This window comes from Lagopus leucura, unplaced genomic scaffold (assembly GCF_019238085.1).
Source record: "Lagopus leucura isolate 7727_CA_CO unplaced genomic scaffold, USGS_WTPT01 Super-Scaffold_73, whole genome shotgun sequence".
Taxonomy (NCBI): Eukaryota; Metazoa; Chordata; class Aves; order Galliformes; family Phasianidae; genus Lagopus; species Lagopus leucura.
Genome location: NW_024962252.1, coordinates 71,763,533 through 71,788,911, shown reverse-complemented (window position 1 = coordinate 71,788,911; position 25,379 = coordinate 71,763,533). Strand labels below are relative to the sequence as shown.

General features: G+C 38.2%; 1 protein-coding gene across 3 annotated transcripts in view; it reads left to right on the top strand.

Moving 5' to 3' along the window:
• The window catches only part of RMDN2 (regulator of microtubule dynamics 2), a 41,446-nt gene that overhangs the window by 9,748 nt on the left and 6,319 nt on the right, over positions 1-25,379 (top strand). For 2 of the 3 annotated variants that reach the window (XM_042892507.1, XM_042892514.1), the window contains exons 5-11: positions 285-345; positions 9,613-9,688; positions 11,272-11,349; positions 18,108-18,206; positions 20,094-20,147; positions 20,235-20,315; positions 21,522-21,761. In XM_042892507.1, coding sequence (XP_042748441.1) covers positions 285-345; positions 9,613-9,688; positions 11,272-11,349; positions 18,108-18,206; positions 20,094-20,147; positions 20,235-20,315; positions 21,522-21,746 — 674 coding nt within the window. In that variant the 3' untranslated portion in view covers positions 21,747-21,761. Of the gene's footprint in view, positions 1-284; positions 346-9,612; positions 9,689-11,271; positions 11,350-18,107; positions 18,207-20,093; positions 20,148-20,234; positions 20,316-21,521; positions 21,762-25,379 lie in introns of those variants that run through there. The other variant, XM_042892524.1, reaches the window with a different exon arrangement.

Genomic DNA, 25,379 nt, shown 5'->3' with positions numbered 1-25,379 from the left:
CACTGCCTCCTTCAACAGTCCAATCTAGTCCATCTCTGATTCAGTTGCATCTGACTTGATAAAATGGATTAACAAAAAAATAATAAAGTTGCAATCATTTAATTGGGGTCTGAGTGCATGTATATAAGTGCAAACTGTGTAAAGCCATGAATGTCTACCTATATTTGCAAGATAATTTTGAATTTCCTTACAGCCAGAGTATTTCTGATTGCTTAGTTCTTGGTACTTGCCAAAGATGTAGAAGAGTATAACAAATCTTTTAATATATTGTATTTCTGTTACAGGAAAGGCTAAAGCTGAAAAGGCTGTCCAGTTGGATGCCATGAGTGCTGAGAGTCACCAGTGGTAAGTTTGGAAAACTAATTTTTGCATAATTAAATGTATTTATCAAATCCAATGCAAGAGACAGCTGCCTTTGGCTATAAAGAAGTATCCACATTATGGTGGAGCTGGATATAAATTTCATAAAATATTCTTTAATATTTTTCGTAGTTTTTATGGAAGTCATTTAGTATTAGTTGTAGTTACATAATTGCATTGAAATATTCCGTGCAGCACTTATGATAGCATGTGAGACAACTCACTAACCATGCTTTAATAACTGCTGTGAAATGTAGGTGGGAGTATTTGCTTCAGTCAGTATATTATTGCCCAGAAAAGCTATAGTTTTCAATTTACTTCCTCTCTCAGCTCTTCTCAAAAAATGTCATTTGGCCTCAGACTTTGTCTTTACCTTTATGAAAAGTAAGCATTCTCCAAAATTTTGATCAGCTAAACTCCAATAATTAGACAATAAGAGTACTATAAAAATTTCAAATGACTTCTCAGATTTTGCTTTATTGTATAATTTTCCTCCAAGCTTGGCACTTGGCTAAATTTCATAGACCTTTCCTGTAATTAAAAAATCTTTGCAAATGTGAATGGTTCTTATCTGATCATCATTATCAGTTAAAAGATCATTCTACTGAGTTCTGGTAATGGGTCCTCACATTGCTATTTTCTTAATCAATGTCACTGAATTCCTATTTTCTTTTCTAGTATTCTTAGCTTTTCCTTTCCATTTTAGCTTCTATGTTTGTAATTAATTTTATCCTCATGTACTTAATTTGGGAATTCACATAACATTCAAGTATCTAAACCTAATCCTGTTATTTCAGGCTGTCTAAAAAGAAGTAGCCACTTGTGGAGCATGGTTTATCTGAGTTCATTTTACCCACCTGAGTTAGAGTGACAATAATTTCTCCTCAGGTTAACTACTTAGTTAGATACACATGATTTCATTTAAGTAGGTGACTCTTAGGCTTGGTATCTCACTATTTCTGAGCTTCAGAGATGGCTGTGTTATGGTTTTGTGTTGCATTGCTGCAAGCATTGCTGCATTTCTTCTTTTTTCTTCCCTTGGGTTTATAGCAACTAGTGAGCAAAATACCCACTATGTAACGGCGGGGTGCTGGAAGTGGTGCGCTGTGGAAATTTCAGGCTGGCTCTCACCTTCATGCAGATCTGCGTTTTCTCTCTCTGGTCCCTTGTAACAAATAATGACAGCATCTGTAATGTGCAGTTTAGGATAAAGCTTTTGCTTTTGGCTGTTCTCAGCTGCCTGTTACTGCCTATCTGCTGGAGTTTGATACTGCAGCAGCAGAACTAATGGAAGAGGATCATTTGAGCATCACTGTTTAGTGCAAGATGGTATGAAGCCACTGTAGCTTGAATACCTGCTGACAGTAATTTGCAGCCATTTCTGCTATTAGGCTGACCACGGCCATGGCCACTTGCTCAGAGTAACGATGCTGTATTCCCTTCAGCTAGAGCTATGCATATAAACAACCACAAAATCTCACAAATGTATGATTGCCTATTTCTTGCCACCATCCTGAGAGATTGGCAGGATGTATAAACTCAACTTCAACTGGCAGAAACTATACTGACAAAAGCTTGCATGTTGTTGAGGGAGATGTAGGTGGTCTGTTGACTTCAGATGTGAGATCCTGTACTGGCAGGCACATCAAGCAAGGGAAGAATTGTGAGTGTAAAGAGACATGTTCCAGAGGTTAGCTGAGAAAACCTATTTGAGAGTCTTTACTTGAGTATTTTCTGTTTTGTAAACTGCTGCTTTTTGTTAGAGGCAAGGGATTTTGGCATGGTTTATAGTTATCATGCTTTTTGTACACGGATTGCAAGTGGATATGAAGATTTTATTACTTGTTGAAGTGGTGCCTTTCTAGTGATACATGCAGACGTCGCAAATTTAAATAGCTTAGTGTAATTTTTTTCCCCCCTACTTTATCAGCTTATTTCTTCTTTTCTAAGTCTTTCTGGTTTGAAACATATACATGTATATATATATATGTATATTATTTTTTTTAAGTGTAGTGTCCATATTGGATATATGGCTCTAGCTGAAGCTCTGAATGGAGTGAACTTTCCTGCTGATATGTTCCAGAAAGACAGTTGTACTTTTTTGTCTAGCCTGCTAACTCTCAGACTGTGGTCTCTGTATATTTTCTTCTGTGCCACTACTTAACCAGCAATGAATTTGTTTCATAACTGTGTTGTTTCCTCAGTAGAGTGCTTTCAGTAAGTTTCATAGATTTCATGTTGATTTCAGGCCATTTCTCTGGTTTTTTGAGCCACTGGGGGTACAGATGCTTGCATCGTCCTCTCTCAGAATACAAATTTATTTTTAAAGTTTGGGTTTTTTTTGTTTTGTTTTGTTTTGTTTTGTTTTTCATTAATGAAATTATTAGAAGGTAATGGATCCAGGACAAAATTCTGTGGAATACCTTTAATGACTGTGCAACTACTTACTGATGATTCTGCAACTATTTAAACAATATTTTCATGGCTAGATTATGATGAATGTCATGTGGGACAAAGTCAAAGGTTATCCTGAGGTCAAGCCATACCCCATTTGTTGCATTCCTCTAATAACACTTTATCTTGTCAGGAAAAAAAGAAAATGCTTTTGTGTGATGGTCTTTATTCATAACAAACTTGTGTTAACATTTTTTCTGTAAGTCCAAAGCATACCAAGCAGTTATCTCAGATATGTTTGCTGGCTTGTCTGTAGCCTCTGTCCTGTTCTTCTCTTTCCGAATAAGAACTGATTTTTCTTTTTCTTTTCTGCTGGGATTTTCCCCATTACTCAAGAGAGCTTCATTGTCAGCCATGTCAGATCTGCTTTGGCTGGGTCTGGCTGATGCAAATTCATATAAACAGTATTTTACACGTTAATCACCATGATCAGGAAAGGAGGGCTCAGGAAATCTTTCCAGAATGAACTGGGCTCTCAAAACTGTATGCAAACAGAATTTTGCCTAAAATAATAAACAGACAAGACAGTGTGTGAACAGAAAACAGTGCAATACAATTAAGACAATAGAATCATAGAATTGGGTTGGAAGGAACCCCAGAGATCATCAAGTTCCAACCCCCCTAACACAGGCAAGGCCACCAACCTCCAGATCTGGTACTAGACCAGGCTGCCCAGGGCCCCATCCAACCTGGCCTTGAACATCTCCAGGGATGGGGCATCCACAGCCTCTCTGTGCAGCCTGTTCCAACTGTTCCAACACCTCACCACTCTCTCAATGTAGAACTTGCCCCTAACGTCTGGTCGAAACCTTCCCTCCTTGAGCTTAAAACCATTCCCCCTTGTCCTGTGACTATCTACTTGAGTAAAAAGTTGATTCCCCTCCTTTTTATAATCCCCTTTTAAATACTGCAAGGCTGCATGAAGAAATAACGTGGAAGTGACATCAAACCTGGACACCTGAGCCTAGGCAGGAATCCTGTGAATTGAACAGGGGCTCTATTGACTATTTTTTTTCTCACTGCTAATTGTTCTGTATTTTCTTTCTCATGTTTCTTTCCCTTCAGCTATTTTATTTTGTATGTATCTTTCAAGTTGAAATTCAGTTTGTATTTAGAATTTCTCATGTATGTCTGTAATTGTGTGCTATTCTTTTACACCCATCCAATATCCCCACTTCAGCTGTGAGCTCTTTTAACTTTTAGGGCCAGTTCCTTTTTTATTTTTAATTCAGTGGAGAATATCTTGCTGGAACTGAATTAGTCCTTACAATTACTTCCTTTCTTTCCTCTGCATCAGAAAGGATCATTTGCTGCTGTGCTCTTGAATGTAGTTTCATAATAACTTCCATAGAAATTCATATAGCCTGGCACTCTTTTTATGGTGTAGCAAGAAGTAGGACAATAGACCTCTCAGGAAGTTTGTTTTGGAAACTTAGTCCTGTTGTCTGAAAGCTCCATTTACAGCGTAAAGGTGTTTTGGTCACACCCTGACTGACATAACTGTTCAGAAAAGCCCTAGTGTAGGCAAAGCTATGCTGGTGAAAGCATCCCGTTTTCAGAGCAGGTATTTCTTGTGCTGTGGAACTGCTATAAACTGTCTGGAAAACAAAATATCTCTTTTGTCTGCACCAGGAGAATTTAGTGTAATGGTTTGTCAGTTAAACCCTTGTTCGTGTATGCTTAGAGTTCTGATATCCTTCCTTACTTTTCAGACATGCTTTGGATAAAAATAGGTAATGTTGTCTAACTTCTTAGTAGGTCATCTGCATTGTTTCATGAAACTGTATCATAAGATATATCAGAAATTAGAATATCTGGCTTGCTGATCAGAACATTTACAAATTACTAATACTATGTTTAAGCAAAATTTTATGGAATGTTAGCAGAACAAAAAGAGCAATGTATCTTGAAACAATCAGTTTTAGTAATGAACTTTTCCAGATGCAAATAATTTTCATATCTGAATCCAGATATTTGAAAACGTGATCACTCTTAATATTGCGCTCCCAGTGAGATCAAATCGTCGCTGCTTGAGAAATACAACAAAAACAAAAAAATGTGAATGGTAACACTGGAAAAGAAAAACTAGCTGTGAGGTGTTACTCTTTGTTTGACTACCCCAGAGAGAGACAGAGTAAATACTGTTCATGGTTTGTTGCTTCGTTCAGCAAGTTGTGAAGGAATGTGAATGAAGAAGTCAGCATAGGCCCGTTGCAGGTCACTGAGTTTTTCCTAAGGCTCTAACCTGTGAGGAGGAGCATGATGCATGCCCTGGGATAAGGGCCTTGAAGTTGTGGTGCTTAGATGAAATGTTGCAGCCAGTGCAATTGAGGTGAGCTTGAGCTGTATTTACTAGAAGCTTCTTGCCCAGTCACAGGGAAAATAACACTGGCAACCAAGCAATGCTTATTACCTTTCTGTCAAGGATGGTTGCATTACTATCCCAGAAAGCTATTGCTTCACTTTATTTCCAGACTTGTGAAGACCCTGCTAATTTTTTCAAGATCACACTTGCAACTACAAGGTTTAGCAATGTCAGTTACAAAAGCAAAAGTTAAATTTCTAGAACACAGTTTAGTTGTGGGTTCTGCAGCCTCAGAAATGCAAAGCATGGCATAGCTGTGTTCTGTTGATGAACTTCTGTGAATATCCCTTAGCAGCAACATTTTTCCTCGCTTGAATATGTTGTATATGTTCTGGTAATTTATGAACCCAGAATTCTTAAGTGTTCTTATGTTCATGTATTGTTTTTGTTTTGTTTTCTTTTCTTTTACCAAAGCATGGATTTGTTTCCCATGTATTTTCTAGTGTCACTTTATCCCAGCATATGCAGCATTTGATATTTTCCTGGAGCTCAGCTTCAGTGCTCTGGTAAATTTTTAATATGAAAACTATTTTTCTGCCAATTTTTGCAAGGCTTAGATGCATTCCAAGTTAAAAACAAACAAGCAGGGGGAAAAAAAAAAACCCAAAAAACAACAACCAACAGTGCAACCAAAAAAATCCACAAAAAACCCAAAAACCCAACACCCAACAACTGAGAAGCTAAGCACTTCACTTAGCACCTTGGCACATTTTACTTTGGATGTTGGTGGTCTTTCACATTCGTAACTCTACTTCTGTATCTATACCTTTCCCACTAGGGTAGAGACAGCAAACTGAATTATTATTTCTTTTCCTTAAAAGCTTAGAAGATACATTTTTACAATGATGTGTCAGTGTAGGAAAGTGATGTCAAACTATAATCTCTGGAAGAGTAATGGAGCAGGAATCATAAGCAGTAATATAAGTTGCAAAAAACCCTATGCAATTCAATGGAAAGTGATACTGTGTTGAAGTCAGATTCAAAAGTGAGCCTTTGGGTATGGCTTGATTGCAGATGGTCAGAGTATGTCAGTGAGTGAAGCAAGTATGGCAGGAAGACTATGGCCAAGGAGTAAGATAGGATTTTGAATGCTCTAATGTGGCATTTGACTCAAGATCTTAAATCTTTGCTATATATATTGGTTTTGTTTGGAATAGCTGTGGTTGCCAGAGCTAAACTGCTAGTATTAGTTCTCTATGTTATCTTTATTAAAATTCTGCTTGCTTGCAAACATGCTTGATAAAACTTGCTGGATCTGCCTCCTGCTGGCTCTTTTGCAGCAGGCATGCACTATACAGTTTTATGTTGTCTGAATAGGTATAGAGATTTTGGAGTGACGGAAAGGAAAATGTGAATTCATCTTGATCTGTGCCCACTGCCCCCTGTTCCATGCCCACCACTCTCTGGTGAAGAACCCTCTCCTGACGCAGCTCCATGCCGTTCCCTCGGGCCCGTTGCTGTCACACAGAGCAGAGCTCAGCGCCGCCCCTGCGCTCCCTGTGAGGAGCTGCAGCCACCATCAGGCTTCCCCTCAGCTCCTCTGCTCTGGGCTGAGCCAACCCCGCTGCTCCTCACGCACCTTGCCCTCCAGACTCTTCACCATCTTTGCAGCTCTCTTTTGGATACTCTTTAATATGTTTATGTCCTTTTTATGTCGTGGTACCCAACCCACACCTAGTTCTGGAGGTGCGGTTACGCAGTGCACAGCAGTGGGACAGCCCCTCTCCTCGCTCAGTGGCAGTGCTGGGCTGCTGCACCCCAGGGTACAGTTGGCACATTGAGCTGGCAGGGCACACTGCTGCCTTAGATTCTGCTTCCATCAGTCAGAACCCCCAGATCCCTTTCTACAGAGCTGCTCTCCAACCTCTCATCCCCCTGTCTGTGCATAGATTCCTGGCTGCCCCATCCTTGCTATTCTTAAAGTTCACGTGATTGCCAGTGATTGTGAGCAAAGAGCTCTGGCTTGCAGAAGACATATTTTACTCATTTCATAAGATATTTGCTCATTATTATTATTATTTTCATTATTATTATGTGATTTTTTAAAAATTAGTATTATTTTTCCCCATAAGTTTTTCAAAAGCAGCGAAGGTGCCCAGAGCTGGCGGTACCCGTGGGCCGGGCGTTAGCCGCAGTTCCGCGCGTCTCCACCAGATGGGGCCAGCGCTGAAGGCTCTGCGGCCATCGGCTGCAGCGGGGGGGCCTGAAAGGCAGTGCTCGGGCTAATGGTAAAGAACGCACCGATGCGAATGTGGTCAGTTCCTTGTTTTCACTGATCGGTGTCTTAATGCTATCGTTGATGCTTGGATCAGTGCGATAAAAATTTTGCCTTTCCTAGGCTTGCTTTCTTAAACTCTGAAAATTATTTGAGGTATCAAAAGAATTTTTTCCTGGCAAAAAGTAACCACCAACCCCCCCCTTTCCCCAAATGAATCTCTGAAATGCAATTGAGTTTCAACTCTAAACATTTAATAATTGATTTATACTAATTTATTGTCTGTCCCAGTTTAGAAATATGAGATAGAAAAAGGAGGGAAAAAAAGGCTACGAATATACGTGAAACACATTTTCACGCTTTTAAAGTGGGTAGGTCAGCTTATTTTTCATTCGTTATGAATGTTGCTCGGATTTCCCTCCCCGGAGATTTGAGCTGTAAGTAGAAGTTTTTCTTTGAACTGGTTTAAACTAAGGCCCTCTTTCTTGTCACGCACAGACAGGGAAATACTGCAAGGTGCTGGATTAGCTGTTCGCTTTTCATTGTTTTCTTTTGTAGCAGCAATCCGTTTAGCTATGGTATGCTGAGTTTATCTGATTAGCACTTAATGAGTAAAGGGAATAGGGGAAATGTTGCCTGAGTTACTTAAGCCTAATAAATGTTTCGGTGCCTTCCCCCTCTTTCTAAATACCTGAACTTTCCTGACCCCACCTTGCTTGTTCCCACCCTCCTCACTCTTTCCCATACGAAACACTCCCTGCGCAGCTCCTGCTGTCAGAGGCCGCGGTGCCATGAGTGGGGCTCTGCTCAGTGCTCCCCAGTGGCAGCTCATGTCCTCCCAGAGGGGTTTGACAGCTGCCTGGAGCTCACAAATAACTCCTGTGCTGTGTTAACTGCTATGCTGTCCCTGGGAACGTCAGCCGACCAAAAGAGCAATAACTTGCAGCATGAATATTGCTAAATTAAACACCACTAGGTATGGCTCTGAGCAATAAAATGATTTATTTAGTTATGCTGGCAGTGATGTTTTAATGAGGACTCATTGAAGCTTGAATAATTACATTATATAAAGAAATTAAAGAAAGCTGAGGTTTAGTAATCCTTTAAACACTGTGTGCCATACAGATTGCAGTCGCGTTACCACCACTGACTTCACAAGCTGCTTGCACAACTCCCATCTTTTGCTCTGTTCTTCAACTTAATTTCTCACTTCTAGGATTATTCTTTGCTTTAACTCAATATTACCTTGTAAAATCTTTAATACAAAACTAAAAATCTTTTTAAAAAATTGATAAGTCATCAGTTTAGTTTGTCATGCTCAAATACAGCTTAGGTGGTTCCATTGGTTTTATGAAGAAAAGTGAAGTTGTTTTAATACCCTATGAGATAGGTCCAAGAAAGGTTGGACTGATGTATCCAGGAGAGCTGCCTTATGAAAAGCTGTTTCTGTTGCTGTTGAAGTAGTGAGGACAAAGTAATGGAAGTTGAGTGAAGTGTCAGATAAGCATCACTGAGAAAATCAGCCTCTAAAAAGAGAGAGAGCTCTGAAACCTTTTCAGATTTACCCATTCGATGAGAAAATTTTTAATAGGAATAACCTTACATTTCTTTGATGTGTGGTCACGGTACCCAATTTCTGAGATTTAAAATAAGAAATCTTAGTCAATAGGCAGCTGTAATAGCAGCTGTGATTTTGTAAGAGCAAAATGCGTGCGTATGCTTTTTAAATAATTGCAAAGATGTTAAAAGAATGCTGGAGGTGCAGGAATGCACAGAGATGCTTGCAAAAGGCAGAAAACAACTGCTGTTTCTGAGGCTTGCTGCTCTCTGTGAGCACACCTTGGAGATTTGCCTTCATGGGAGCACCACAGTGCAGAGTGCAGCAGGTTGGGCTGAGCTGCTGGTAGGGTTGGGGCCAGTTGGGAAGCACTGAACTATGAGCTGACAGGTAGAAACTTTGGAGGAAAAAACTCCCTGCTTTTTCACTTCATTGACGGTGTCGTTTAAACTTCTTGTTTCCATTATTACTTTGTTCTGTACAGTTTTGTTGTCTGCTCCTGAATCTGTACAGCTCATGCCAAACTTTCCTCCAGCTGTCAAAATGGAAGAAAACCAGTATTTAATCAGTGAATTAGGTATTGAAATATTTTGTAATTTGATCAAAGGTTTATTTAAATCACCAAAAGTATGTGTGTGTGTTTTTCTTTTCCCCTCTCAGGTTTGCAATTATGTGTGGCTATATGTCTCAGTTTGACAGTGTACAAAACAAAATCAGGAATGGTTATCTCTTTAAGGTATGTTTGTAGGTTGTTTTTTTTTTGTTGTTGTTTTTTAAGATATTTCTTCGAATTATTTCCCTGCACAGTGTCAAAGACAGATTTTTTAAATGCTTCAGTACTTCAGCCTCACAGTTTACTTCGGTGCTGATGTTAAAGTGAGCTGTTTTTGTGTGTGCAAATGGATTATATGCTTTCAAAAAATAAAAATTGAGATAAGGCTTTTTGGAGCAGCATCAAGATTCCTGTTTCATTTTGTAGTCATAAGGGAGAGGAAAAAGGAGGAACAACTCTGTTCAGATAATTAAAAAAAAAAAAAAGGTGATGAACTAACACGGTCCTGCAGTCATGCTTCATGCTACTTTTAATGAGTGATGTTTGTTTTAACACTGTCCTCTCAAAGATAACTCTGTATTCCAGGGTCAGCAGCTTTGTTACACGTGTTTCCCCTCCCCTCAACAGCAGACTTATCCCCCTTCCCAGGGAATAGCTGCGACAGGTCCCTGTCACATCCTGCACGTGGCAGAGAGTGTTGCAGGGCTTTCTAATGAATGAGTGCCAAATCCATCTGAGTTGAGCCAAGTGAGCCAAGCACCAGGTGCTGCAACAGGCTGAGTCAGAAGGGGAAGGTGACAAGTAACAGAAGAATGCAGTGGTTGTTTAAAAATGGAGTTTTAAAGGAGCACAGGGCATTGGTAGCGCTTTCAGTGAGATCTTCCTCTTCAGGGGTAGTTTCTGAAGTCCATGTGAATCATTTGGATAAGTTAGGGCTTCGAGGAAAATAATAGCTTAAAAACATAGCTCCTCCCTGATTACTTTGTGGACAAAGTGATGGAATAATAGGCTCACATATCTTTATTGTTCAGAAATCCTAGCCACTGGTTTAGTTAGAAGAACAGTGGTACATGGGAGAAAAAAAAATAATAAAGCCTGTGTGTATTTATTTTGAGAGGCAAACAGCACTTAGGGGTGCAATAATGTATTTTATATATATATATATATATATATATTTTAAATTCAAGTTGAGCAATGAGAGCTTTCTTCAGTGAATTAAAGAGAGAAATGAATACGTTTATAACCTGTAATGATAGTGGTTTTGGAGGAATCACCAGATTAGAAACTTTCTAGCTTCTATTGTTTCACTGCAATGCAACCATTTTGTTCCTGAATTTTATGTTTTGATAACACTTTGTTGTGTCGTTTCATTGGGGCAGTCATATTCCAGGGTAATAGAGATTTCAATGATGGGCACTGACATGTCTGAGCTGTCACAGTGGTTGCTTTCCCACTGATTTGATGCGAGTCTGCTTAATGCTAACTATATCTAAGAATATAATGGAGGTTGTTGCAATGTTAAGACAAAAGTTCCTGAGCCCTTTGAGATTTTGAGTTGCTGGTCTTGTTGTATTGTGTGCAGAGTTGTTATGTAACATTTATTGTGGTTTTCCTTTGTAGGTAGGTGTTCAGTAATTAAAATACTTTTAGGACATTAGAAAATAACTTCAACAGAAAAGAATTTCTGATTTTTTTTTTATATGATTTGCAGCAAACTTCTTAGAATGTGACATCTGAAGTGACACTGATGGTTTTCTTTTTACTAGGAGCATCTAGATAAAGCAATTGAACTGAAGCCTCAAGATCCTCTTTTATATTACCTAAATGGAAGATGGTGCTATTCAGTAAGTGTTTGTTGTTTTTGTATCTAACATTTATTGTACTGAAAAATTAAAATGCATTTGAAGTGAAGGAATGGGACTTAAAACAAAGTAGATGTTTCTTGAAGTAGATATTTTAAGTTAAATGAAGCAGGACATGTAAGTTTCCTGAATTAACTTCCACATGTGATGTTCCTGGGCTATCGTAATGGCATGGAATCTTGGTGGATGATATCACAATAAAGATTCAGATATAAAATCTGTAATTCACCAAAATGTTTTGCAAAAATACAGTTCTTGTTATGCCAATAAGAGTTCTAAATATTGTGTTAATGTCAGTTTTAAGTACTCATATGGGAAAAAAAAATCACTGGTTTATCAGTTTAGTTGTTGATTACTTATATATATTTTTGTTGATATATATATTTTTAGCAAATGCTTGTGCTTATAATATAGAGTTGCTGAGTTGCTTTATTCTTAAAGCCACCTGTTTTATAGCTCATGTTCTGTGCTGTGAGGAATATTAAAATCGTAGTGTTGCTCAGGTTGGAAAAGACCTTAAAGATCGTCAAGTCCAACCACAACCTTGATCTCTTGTCAGAAGGAAATGTTCTTGCAAAGTGTAGGCTGTAAAAGACCATTGGGAGACTTCTCAGAGCAGCAGTGGCTGGTGCAAAGTGAATCCCAGCCCTGCCTTTTCCTCAGCTACTTCCAGTGCTAGTTACTATGTAGTGCCTACAAACTGGAAGGAGGGAGTTGCTGTGAACTGCAGCCTCTGACTTTATCTACAGCAAAGCTTAATGCAAGGTAATCTTTCAGTAGTTCTTTCAGATCATATACATAACTTTCAACAAACTTTTAGCATCTAGATTTTTTTTCTTTCTTGATTGAAGAAAAGAATGACACCAACTTTTTTTGAAAAGCTTTTCATTTTGCTTTTTGTCACAGCTGTTCTTGAATGTCAGCATTGGCAAAGCAAAAGTGAGTTGCTAAAGATTGCCCCATAACGTGCTTTCTGCCCTCCTGCCTTTAAAGAGTAACTCTCTTGTCAGTGATTCCTTAACCATTTTTATGTTATGGCCAAGAACCAACTGTAGCTCCCATTTATGTCAAACACTCCCAGATGTTTCTCATGGCTTATTTCTCACTTGAGCTATTGCTTTTGGAAGCTTTACACGTAATCCAAATGTACCTCATTTTGTTTATATTGCACTGGGTTTTTTAATCATTTCACATTAGTGGCAATTACCACTTAGTGGCTGATGCATGTGGTTTGTTACAACTGTATCATTACAAATTAATGTTCCACACTTGTAGCATCTATCCAGTGCTCCTTTCAGGAACAATAAAGCCACAGATGAGCACTGCCTTAGGGTGTGACCTGACCTGCATTCTAATAAGTGAAACTATCCACCAAATTGATGTGGCCACTGTAATACTTAGGATTGATACATATTTTCTTTTTTAATTCTGTGACTTTTTTGCTGGCCGTGACAAAGTACTAACCTGATGGACTAAGGATAGATTTGCATAGCTCAGGTAAATGTGAGTATAGGGCTGAGTAACGTTTTGTGATAAATTCTGGGGCAGGCACCTCTTAAACGCTTTCTGTGATTTGCACGCTTCCGGTAGCAGGATGAGACCGTAGTTTGGGTTTTGACACGTGGGTCTATTAAGGATCTTAATCTTAGATCATTCCAACTAGAATTTGTTGAAATCTTTATTATGTAGGTCGTTCTGAAAGTAATGCCTCTTGTTTGTTTACACGGAAACTATAGCAGCTGCAAAGAGCACAGCAACACCATTCAGATCTTTTAAATATCTGCTTGTGTAGATGAATGTTATTTAAAGTAAATATAGTGTTTAGAGCCCTCTAAGTTGTAGCTTTCTTTTTATTGAGAGAGTGAAAACTACCTTTGTTCTTCAGATCAGCACAAAGCATTTATTGCAAGTTAATTGATCTGTGGTACATAAAGTATAGGAATTATTTTCTTTCTTTAGAGTTTTGCAAGCGATTATCTGATAATCCTTAATCATTCAATGTTTCATTTTAATTTATGTTAGCATTTAGAGCAGATTTTAAAACAGAGTCCATGCCTAGTTCAGGTTTATGCCTACTTGCTTGCCTTTACAGAACAGACTCAGGATGTTTAACATATGTTTGTGAAACTGGATTGGAGCTTCTGGTAGATGCTATTGAGGTGTTAACAATTAGATTTCTTGGAAGTTTGTTTTTGGAGGTTAGATGCAATGCATTGGATTTGTGTGGTGTATCCCAGTATCATCTGTTTGGGTTACACTGGGGAACGAACTGATCAAGTTCATTTGTGTGAGTGCTCTGTGAGTGTGCTCTTCTTACAGGAAAGTGAAAACCCAGGGAATTCAAGTTGGATAAATGTCTAGATGCCTGTACAGACTGTAGCGGATCCTCAGCTGGCCAGAAGGAGAATATTTGTGTTGGAAGCCAGTATTTTAAAACTGCTGTTTAGATATTTAATTTCTTCCAGAAATAAAAACATTGTACAATTATTTAATACAATTTCACATTAATATATCGTCATTAAAAAGACAAAAAAAAAAAGCATTCTGTGGGAGTGTTTTGGTAGATGCCATTGGTATTTTATTGAAGCTGGATCAACGGTATTGTTTTCCTTTGTGGAAGACAACTGTGTGATTTGTCATTAGTGAGCTGTTACCATTTAACATTGGAGGAGGAAATTGTTTAAGGTCGTGGGTCAGCCCTGGCTGAATTTTCAATCCAAACAAATTAGTTTTATTGGTGCCAACATTCTGGAGTTTGTTAAGAGATGTGAACGGGCAGGGTTTGCTTCTCAAAACCAAGGAGGAGGCAAAACCAAAAAAAAATGAACTTCAGTCAGTAAGTGCTTTTAGTTCCCATGTGAGTTGTGCTGATGCTATGCTACAGAGGAGAAAGACATGTTAAGGAATTGCTTTACACGGTATTTAAGAGAGAACCACATTTACTGCCCTAATCTTCAGTGGAATGAGAGGTCTGATATGAAAGAGCAGCTTTACAGTCAGCTGCAGTTTAATTCCATGGGTGACACTTCTCTCTCTTGCTACTAATAGAGATTCAAGTAGAAAAAGCTGATGAGAGCTTGTTGTTTTGACACATCTATAGAAGAGGCCTTCCAGAACAGTCATCTCTGTGAGCTTTGGAACACGAGGATGGCCTTCCCTCCTTGCCAATGACCAGGCTGTTGTGGTGACTCACACTCCTCCTACCCTGGGGAAGTTCAGGGAGTGGTTGCTGGTCCCTCAAGCCTCCCCTCTTTTTTTTTTTTTCTCTTTATGAATGAACAGGACTAGCTGTCCTCATGTATGGCAGCTGGGGAGGAGTATTCCTCTTCAGAGTGACCCAGTACATCAAAATGAGATATTCTCTGGAAACCCAGCATTCCTATGGTGCTTCTGTGACTTTTCAGGCTATTGGGAGGGACTTACATCAGGTCTCTCTTAAGCTTTGGAAATCATCTGTAGGGCATTTCCTTCTTTAATTTGTTTTATTGTTGTTATAGTAGTAATTACTTGCTGCAGTAGCTGTTTTTCATATTACTTTCTTATGTCCATTACCAGTCCTGTGACAGTTATGATCTCACTCCTTACAGAGTTGCTTTGTACTTCATTTTCTGTGGACCTTGAGATATGCACTGCACTATATGGAATAATCTTAGTTTTAGAAGTTAAATTTTCACTACATGAGGGCTTGCTGCACCAGGGCATCTGTTGCCTGTGCTTGCTTACACACAGAAGAATACTTAATAAAGTTAGCTGATGTACTAAGAATAATTCCATCTTATTGAGCATGGCATAAAGATTTACTTCAATAACGTTATTTCAAATTAGAAACTGTGTTTTTGTTTGTCTAGGGAAAGAGTAGTATTTCTTGTGCATAGCTATTACTCCATGACACAATTCTGTGTCTGGCATAAATCAGCCCTTTACCCACCTCAGTCATTTGGGGGTACTGACTGACCCAGGTGGGGTGTGGTTAAGGTGTTGGGATAGGATTCATCTGCCTATCTTTTGCCATCCACAAGTCATGATTGTCTATGCTCCTTCTGTAGCTGAAGAAAAGAATGAAGGGAAGGAGCGGAGTGTTCAACCTGAACTGCTATAGTTGATGTAACAGCAGATGCCTAATAGAGATGCTGCTGACTCTATTGACTGTGTGAGGGGGCATGGACAACAAGTGTAAACTACGCGCTTCATTTATGGATGGCTTTAGCTAGCTGTAATGAGTTTATCAAGCCTGCAGCTTGCAAATCAGGATACTTCAAATATTACAGAACTATCAGGCTATCTATACAAGAGTCGCAAAGGAAGACTTTGAATCCAGTGTGCATGGAGTACAAATCACTATTGTGCATATGTGCATCGTGCTTTTCAAGATTGCTTTAGGTTGGTGGAGTTTATTATATAAAAATGGCCAAGTGTATATTTTTTAAAAAGTTTGAATAGTGCAAAGCAGCACCCAGGCCAGACAAAATAATGACTAAAACCTCAGTAGATTGGTTCTGATGAAATCTTTTAAGAAAATAAAACAACTGCCAGGAAGGACTTGTGTTTTCAATATGCAATTATAGCTCCACATGGAAAAACAACAATTTTGTTCCCTGGTTATTGCATAACAGCAGACACTTTTGTGGTAGTTGTATCTGTGCATTGTATGTATACCTCCAGGGTGTTGGGTAGCCTTGCAGAGAACAGTATAAGCATCATTCCCTTTATTATTTTCCACTTATCAGCCCTCTGTTAGCTCACTCCTTGATAAGAAGAACCTAGACAAGTAGAAAACTCCTTCCTCTTCCAAGAGAATAAAGAACACTGCAGCAGAAGAAAACAATACATTTGCAAAAACCACATTACTGCTTCTCACAGAATATGACTTAGAAACTAGAGTGCAGCTAGGAAAGCGTAGTGTGGGAAGGAGTTATAGACATACCTACAATGCGAACCTTTAACCGGCTTGCTGCAGTTTGTAACAGTGTAAAAGCACTGCAGTGTAGATGGGCTCCCCATCGTGTTGTTTCAATGAATGAGAGCTCTGAGTTTGCCAGAGAGCTTTTTTATTCTCTTAGGAGAATCTTCGAGAGTGAGAGATGAAAGAGGAAGAATGAAAACGCTTTAATTTCTTATTATTGCTTCTCTCTGAAATATTTTAGTGAGTCTGTATGAGACTTACTGGTGGTATTTAACAAATAAGGTGTTGAACCCTGTCAAACAACCGGAAAGACTTGTTCAGGATGCCTCTGTCTCCAAGTAATGTTGCTGTTGTGGAGCTTGAGTAAATGAGGCTAGACAATAAAGTACAGTCTAATGCGTTTTCCTGTTGCATGCTGGTCTGTGTTTGTATTCCTTGAAATAGTATTTTTAGGCAGTTTGCAACAAGAAATACACAGTGCTTGATGCCCATTCAGAAGAGTAGTGTTCTGGTTGATTGCTTTAATGGGTTCTTATATTTTGTCATGATTAACTGTTGTACTGGGTAATTACTGAACCCATCAGGAGAGGGGCAAGGGAAAGGAGCAACAGCCCTGAAGAGATTGGGAAGCCAGGAAATGAGGTGGGAATAATCTTAAGCTATCCAAGAAAATTTTTAAAGCAGTAGCACAGAACTGAGCTCAACTCTTGTGAAGATGTGAATTGCATCTGCATCTGAAACAGAGATGTCCATGGGTGACTTGTATTTCACCTCCTGGTTCTCCAGTGGGAAACTCTCTTTCTTTGACTGCATGTAACCATTTTCTGCATTGCTTCTGCATAGATCAGGTTAGGAGTTGTTAGGAAAACGCAGAACCTTGCTGGTTTTGTTATTTTTAACTCAACTGTACTTAGTGATTGGAGCAATCAATTCTTTGTTTCAAGTATTGATGGGAATGAAGAATGAAGTTCTGACTTCATTTTGCAGGTGTGGATGTGGCCAAATGAGGGTGGCTTGACTTCTCTGCTTGAATAGGATCCAGTCTTACATTAAACTTCTTCTTAGCTCCATCCTTCATTAGTGATGCGGAGTGTGTTTCTCTGGGTTAGGTGGTGGAGGCAAGTACTTTATGGCAGCAACCACAGCAGTTTCTGTCGGATGTCAATATACCTAAGGGAATAAGTCATGTACGTTGTGTGTCAATGTGCCAGTTCTCCAAACCTTTTTTCATTGCTGCCTGTCTTTCTTGGAAGAGGTCTTTGACAAGTGTTATTTTTCAAATCTGAAGAGAGAAAATGAAACCACTTTCTTAACAGTGATTGTGACCAGCTTCAGTGTGGTAAATGGATTTGTTTTACAGGGGCCCAAAGCAGTGACAGTTTGACTGTAGCAGCAGCTTTCTTTTCATAACATTGAAAAGCAGTCCACATATGCATTACAGCATTAAGCTGTCTATCATTAAAAACTTAAAAATTTAACTTAAAAACTTAACAGGCTTGAAGTCTTTTAGCCTTAGAAAAGACAAGGTCTTACGAAAACAAACTGTATGTTAACTTTATATACTGGAAGACTCTCATATCAGTAATGTTGGTGTTTTGTAGTGTATTTTTTTAATGTGTACTTTTCCCACTTAGTGGAATGTAATATTGTAAAGACTGTTCTTTGAGTTGGAAAACTGACAGCAAAAAAACATTCCTTTGTGTTGTGGGTTCATCTTGTTTTGTTTTTTCAAAATAAGTTTCATAAGTAGTATAGCAGTACAGTGAAATATTTCCTCCAAAACAGAGAAGCAATCCTAAAGACTTTTGATTTTTATATATACATATTTTTATTATAGGTATCTCAACTGTCTTGGCTTGAAAAGAAAGTAGCTACTGCTCTCTTTGGTACTCCACCAACTTCAACAGTAGATGAAGCATTGCAGAATTTTCTTAAGGTAAGTCCTACCCATGGTTTTCCTTCACTGTTTACCAGCAGTTGTCTGTAATCAAGAAGTCTGTTGAAGAGATTTTGTAGAGAGTCTGTAGCTGTAAATCCAGGGATCTCCTAAATACCACAAAGCTCTACAGTAAAATGGTTTGCTCTTCTCTATTTTAAAAATAGTTTGGAGATGAATGAGTTGCACCTTTCTTTTCTTCGTTTATTCTGCAGACATCTTCGGTGACTTGCCATGTCAATAGTTAAGGAATTTAAAGTGAAATAAATACAGATTAGTTATGTATTATATGGGATAGTGATGTATATATAATTATGATGGTTATTTGACCACTTCTGCAAGAAGGTTGACATAGGCAAGGAAAACTTTGACACTGTGACAGTTCCATTTTTCTTATCTGAAACTCTTCACATTTCAGTAGAAGCCTTTCTTGTTTCTGGAGGTGAAATTGATGCTGAGGAAAGATCTTTACAGTGCAGTAGAAAAGAAGGCTCTGCCACATAAATCTTTGTTCCTGGATGTTCTACTTGAATGTGCAGTTACTAGAGAAAACAGCATGCAAAAAAAATAATAGTAATAATAATAAAAAATCAAGCTATCTTTCAGTGTCTTTTATAGAAATAATTTCAACTCCTAGCACTGAAAAATACAAGTTTTTCACTTGGTTGAATTCAAAGCGTAAACTTCCAGCGTTACAATTCCTTTCAGATAGTTTCCCAAAGGAATTGGACAAGCGTATTTTTTCTCACTACCAAAACGACTTATTTTTTGTGTTCTTAGTCTGTGTAAAGGTTGAATGCTTTCTGAATTTTAGAGAATATAATACATTGCCATCTTCCCAGTGTATAGGTCTTATCTGCAGGGTTAAAATCCAAAGATTATAGAAATAATTTGAAATATTCACTTCAGGTTCAGGGCACTTTGTAGGGAGCTGCAGAGTAGCTGTGATTTTAAGTCAAATTCGGTAACAAAAATTAAATTGCTTTCTGAAAGACAATTGTATCTTTTTCAATTATTCAATTATTCAATTATTTAATTGACTACAGTTGTAGTGACAGCAGCATTGCTTTGGTTCAAGAACTGCAGCTATGGTATGTTTCACTGATGTAATTTTTCTTTCCCAAAAGCTATTTGTCTATTAGTGGGAGCTATTGGGAATAGGTGAACGGTTGGACTGGATGATCTTTTAGGTCTTTTCCAACCTTGGTGATTCTATGATTCTATGATTCTATTAGCATTGTTTCTTGAATAGTAAATAACTGGTAATATTTGTACTCATCAATCAAAGTTTTACATCCATGGCATGTTTTAAAGGGAAGATGATCTTGAATTTTTCGCAATACCTGAATTTTTTCAGAAGATAATAATCTGAAAAGAAGGGTGAACCCATAGCTGGAAAATACGAATACGTGAAAGAGAAACAGTTATCACATGGACAAATACAGTTCAGTATCCACTACTCAGCATGCAAATGGTTGGTTGCATATTTCTTTGATGAGGAAAAAAATGCTAATAATTTAGAGAGAGAAATGTTTTCCAGCCTTTTGTGGCAGTGAAGGAATCCAATAGATGTTCTATAGAATGAGGTGGTATCTGTTCTAAGCAGGTGGTGAGTGAGGAAGCCAGGAGGTATGGAACATTTCAGTGTATTTGATGTCAGCAACTTACGTGCCTGGTTTAGAGTTTGTTTTCTTGTTTGTTTGTTTTCATGTTGTTTATTTGTTTTCTTATTGAAAGTGCCAAACATTGTGGTGCACACAGTAAGGATGATTCAGTCTGTTTTAGGAAGCTTATTGTGTTGTCAAAAATGATATATGGACAGGTAAATCTCCTCACATGATGTTTGGTTTGTCTTTATGTTTAGTTTCCTGTTTTTTTCTCCTTTAGGCAGAAGAAATGCATCCAGGATATTCCAAATGCAATTATGTGTATTTGGCAAAGGTAACCAAGTTCTTTTAAGAATAATGATTTCTAGACTCCATATTCTTACAGTGATATGACTGGAAACAAAATGTTTTTTCTTCTCAGTGCTATAAAGATCTTGGCCAGAAAACCAATGCACTGAGGTACTGTGAATCTGCACTGTCAATTCTCCCAGTTACTAATGAGGTGGGTACTGAGACTGATAACTTGTTCTCTTATGACCATTGTCTGCTTTAGCTCCCGTTATTACTTTGTCAGTAATAATGTAATGTTGCACTTTTTCTTTTTCTAATCTAAATGTGGAATCTTCCTTTTTCCTCCACTTAGGTTGGCTTATTGCATTTGTTTATGTCCACTGCATAAAAAACAAAAACAAAACTTTGAGCAATTGTCAGGAGCTAGGTTTGTGCCAGAGGCTGCCAGAAATTAAACTGCACTCTTTGTAATTCAGTCCGTTTCATTGGACTATCTTAAGATAAGCAATTGTGCGCATCGATGTTCTGAATTTTGTCTCAGACCTATTTTTTCTCAATTGAAAGTACTTGGGATTTTTGTCTCAAGTTCTTGTTCTACTCTTGCCTGAGAATCTCTATTTTGTGATCCCTGCTGAGGCCTCCAGGGCGCTGCCTGTTGCTAGCTGTTACAGAGGTGGATTAACTGGTTCAAGCTTGTCTTTGTCTTCAACTACAATGTGGTTACAGAGACACGTTTCATTCAGTTGCATCTGATACAGTGTATTTTATCCTAACACGTAATTAGATTCAGTTTTAGACCCGTTAGAGTATTTTAGTACTCAGATGTGTGAGTTTTCTATAGATATTTGTGAAATTTTTAAGTGATCTAATTTCTCAAATGTAAGCCAAGTCATGGCAAGAAGGTTCACTCTTGCTATCTCACCTCATGTAAAAGCAAGTTCCATAATTACTGGCCTATGACTGAAAACATCCTACCATCCTAAAGCATGACAAGTTCAAACTTGAGCTTTGTCAGCCTAAGGGACCCCCTTTGAGCACAGCAGATGTGGTAGAGAAGAGGAGGGAGGTGATTCCAGAGACTAATTGGCCTTATCCCATTTAATTCTTTGAAGTTGAGGAAAAAGACCATTCATAGCTTTGTAATTTGATTGACAACTAATGCTGTATGTGGAGCACTAACATGTTTATGTCAGAAGTTCTCACTCAGAAGAAAGACCACTGCATGCCTTACCAGCAGCTGCTTCTGTGTGGCCTTTATGTTTAGTCCAAATTAGAATATGTGTCAATCATAAATTAAGCAATCATTGCTGAAGTTCAGTGCTTCTTTTCAGTGTTCTTTTAGTACGTCCTAACACAGATATGACATAGTATCTTAACACTGCTTTATTCTTTACTTATTGTTGAAATGTACCTTCAGGTTGCCTGTTTTGAAGAAAGGATGGAAAGACTCCTATACATTCCGATGGGTTTTTTTTGTACTTTAATGCTACATAAAACATTGTGCAAATGGTATAGGCATGGAACTGAAATTGCTTGGACTCAGCCTGTTTTATATATGTCTGCTTTGGCTTTTCTCCTGATTTTATTTATTTATTTATTTATTCTGTATTCAACCTACTACACACAGGTCTTATTGCAATGAGCTCAGAGCTCGCCAATAAAATTGCAAAAAAGCATTGTCTCACGTAAATTTCTGGTGTGCAGAAGGCTACGTGTGTTTAGTGAATTAAAAGTCATTCAACATTCATAGAGACTCCTTGAAAAAGTGTAGAAATAATCTAGTGTGAGATTTGTCTTTCACAAAAATGGCTGGAGAAAACTTTGGTGTCAAGTCACAGGTAGTTGCTGAGGCTCCCCATACACTCAGTGGAAAAAGAGAAAGGCAGAGAGAGACTGCGTGTGCAGACATGTCTAAGATACATATGTGATACGCCGTGACCGCATTGCTAATGCGGGGTGAGTTCTGCCTATAAAGGCCAGTGTCATCATTCTAAAGGTGAGCTCAGTGCATTCTTCAGAGTTCAGTGCATCCTGGGCCATCTTGGGGCAGGGAGTTAGACTCTTCTCAAAGGAATGCCTCAGCATGTTTTGAAAGTGCCAGCAGATCCTGAGAGCAGGAATTTGGGAGTGATGCAAGGTGTGTGTGTGTGTTTGTGTTGTGTATTCTGGCAAGCAGAGTGGTGATGAAATTAGAATTATATTGGTTTGTAAACTGAAGGAAAAACAGCAAGTGCGTCACAAATATCTTTTGTCTGAAGAATCTGAAGAAGATGGTAAGACATGTCCTCTTCTTTTTAGACTAGTTCTTCACATATCACAGATTTATCTGCTTTGGCTCATTTCACTTGCAGTGTTTTGAATTAGATTTAGGTATAAAGTTCAGGAATACAAAACACTGGAGCAATAGTGTGTAAATCTTTTTTTCTTTCCCCTAAATCAGTAAGCACAAGGTAACACCAACCTCATTCTGAAAGTAATTATGATAAAATGGAGATCTTGAACACAACCTCTGTTGCTAGCTGTTACCTCAAGTCCCATCTGAATTAGAATATCGCGTCTTATTTTGTTATGGTGCTAGAGAAAAATTCTTACTAATTTTGGGGGAAACGTGTTGGAACTGAAATGGTTCAGGCTTAGAGCTCTGTGTGTGAATAATATTTAGTCAGGTTTGTTTAAGGGAGGGACTGACGAAATTGAATTGACTACAGCCCTGTAAAAGCTAGGATTCACAGACTAAAATAGAAAACAGCTTAGCAGCAGTCTGAGGATTTCTTTCAGTTAGCCACAGCACAGGATCTCATGGTTGTCAGCAGTATAGGATGTTGTCACAGTCATGTGAAACTCATCATTCCTAAATGTAATCATAGTTCCTCATGTGGAGTTTTAAACCTTTCTTTCTTCAGGCAGGGAAATTCCTTTATTGTTTCTAAATGTTGGCTTCTGCTGAGAAACATGCATATGTATAAAGGCATAAAAACAGTTGTAGACCATGAGACAAACTTGCTGGAAAGGTGCCACATTGAGGAAATGTGTAGTATTTCATGATAACAAATCACCCTGCAGCATAACTATGAAAAAGTAGTAGTAGATAATGGTTTAATTTGTTAGTTCTTCTGAGCATCCCCAGTTTCTGTTGACTTCAGTGGAAACTAGAGGTACTCAGCATCAGTAAAATAGCCCATCACTCATTTTGACCCTGAAGTCAAATTCTCAGCCGGTCTGACTCAGGGTACTTCTTTGACACTTTGTCTAGAATTCATTCCATGTAGCATTTCAAGTTAAGTGAGATGAGTTTTGTCTTGAATGTTGTATCACATCCAAATATCCCTTCTGTGAGTGTCTGTTCTGCCACTTAGAGAATATTGTTTTAATTCAAGGGTTAGATGGGCTTCCAAACTAATGATTCCTATAAATCCTAGTATAAGTGTGGTTTTGTTTTCTTTTTATTTTTCATAGTCAATTTGGCACATTTTCAACCAATCATTCCATGGATTATTATTTTATTTTTTTTTTTCTTTTGAAAGGGAATACAGTAGATTTAGTGCAAATTAGGTCTGGAAAATGAAACTTGTGTTACAGTGCTATATTATAGACCTTTCTCTCTATCCTCTGTACTCTAAACAGAAACCTCTGATGAATTGTGTGGTTCTTCCTTGGCCATAAATACTGTTGTACTGTGGAGTGGTACTACACGGCTGGAGGTGCATGGGGACATTAAATTGTCCTGCTTTTCTCTGGTTGCTGTCCAGGTGGATAACCCAAGGTCCTGGGAAACATTCACCCCTTCATGAAAAGAGATCCTAATGCTTAGGGCTGCTGTGAGTTATTACAAAGTGGATAACAGCTGCTCTGTTTATCTCATTGAACTTGCAGTACCCTTACTGAAACTCATTATTTGTAAAGCATTCAGAGCCGTGTTGAGTGTGGCTACATAAAGGGCTGTTGAAACCAGATGTGGTGGACTACAGTGTTGAAAAAAACGCCTTTTTTGAATTTGGGGAGAAAATACAATTCAAATTTGAAAACATGAACCTTTGTCTTTCATTCAGAAAGATGAAATGAGTGTGTAGATGTGTATGCTTGATCAAATACACATTGCTTTTTGCTTTACTTACAAGGTGATTTGTCAGAGCTAGATATGTAGATGACATCAATTTCTTTTTTATGACAAAAATTGCTTGGCACTTTCAAGGGAGGAACTTGGAGAAAAAATTATGTATAAATGTAGAATTATGAAGTATAAAAGTAAAGAAATTATTTTTTCTTATGTCTGGAAGTGAGCGTGAAGGTGGGAATAAACCCTGTGTGCTTTTAGGATCAGTAAGCTTGTCACAGAGGTATTAACCTAAGCCTGGCAGAGAAAGAGAAAAAGAAGGGATTGCTTCACTAAAACCTCAAAGTTCTTGTGTCTCCAACTTTTTTTTTTTTAATGAATCTGCAATGCATCAGTTACATTACAAGAAATTTAATTTTGGAAGAGCTGAAAACAGAGAAGCAGAAAGTGCAGAGCAACTGTATTTGCACTGAGAGTTACTGAAAAGTTGTACTTAAAATACAGATTATTTTCCTGAAGCTGAGAATTTACTTTATAAACAAATCAGTGATTTTAAAAAAATCTTCATTTAAAAAAGAATCCCTCTTTCCCAATGAAGGCGATTCAGAGTTGGCAGTAACAAGAAAGAGATTTATTTATGACTGAAACTCTTCATTATGACATTTGTTTCTTAACGCTGAAGCATGGAAGGAATTGTAATGGATGGCAAAATTGCTTTCAGCAACAATGACATTCAAAAAGCAAGAAAAACCCATGTGGAGGAGAGGAGGAGGTGGAGGTAGATGTAATAAGGTGCAAGAACAGTGGCTGAAGTTGTAAACAAGAGGGCAGCTACTGAGGAGAAATAATGCCTGTAAGAGTTTCATGATTATCATGAATTATTGTGGTTAACCTCCCAGCTCATTAAGTTATGTTTTGAATTATGTTGATAAAGAGTTGAAAAGAGTGGGAGTTTAAAAAGGGTGGAAGAGAGGGCAGAGCATGAACTTCAGCATCTTCCACTTCCTGCCTCAACAGACCACTTATATATCTTGAATTTTCCAAAAAGATTTACCAAGAAATGCCCATTTCAGCCAGCCACCACTGATTGACCCCGTGTGGCAGATACTGCTGTGATATTTCCAGTAGAACTCATTTGAGTTCTGCTCTGATCTGTACTTTGGAGTAAGGTTTTGGGGAGTGAGATCTGCTTCTGCTTTAGAATGAAAGGTACAAATTATG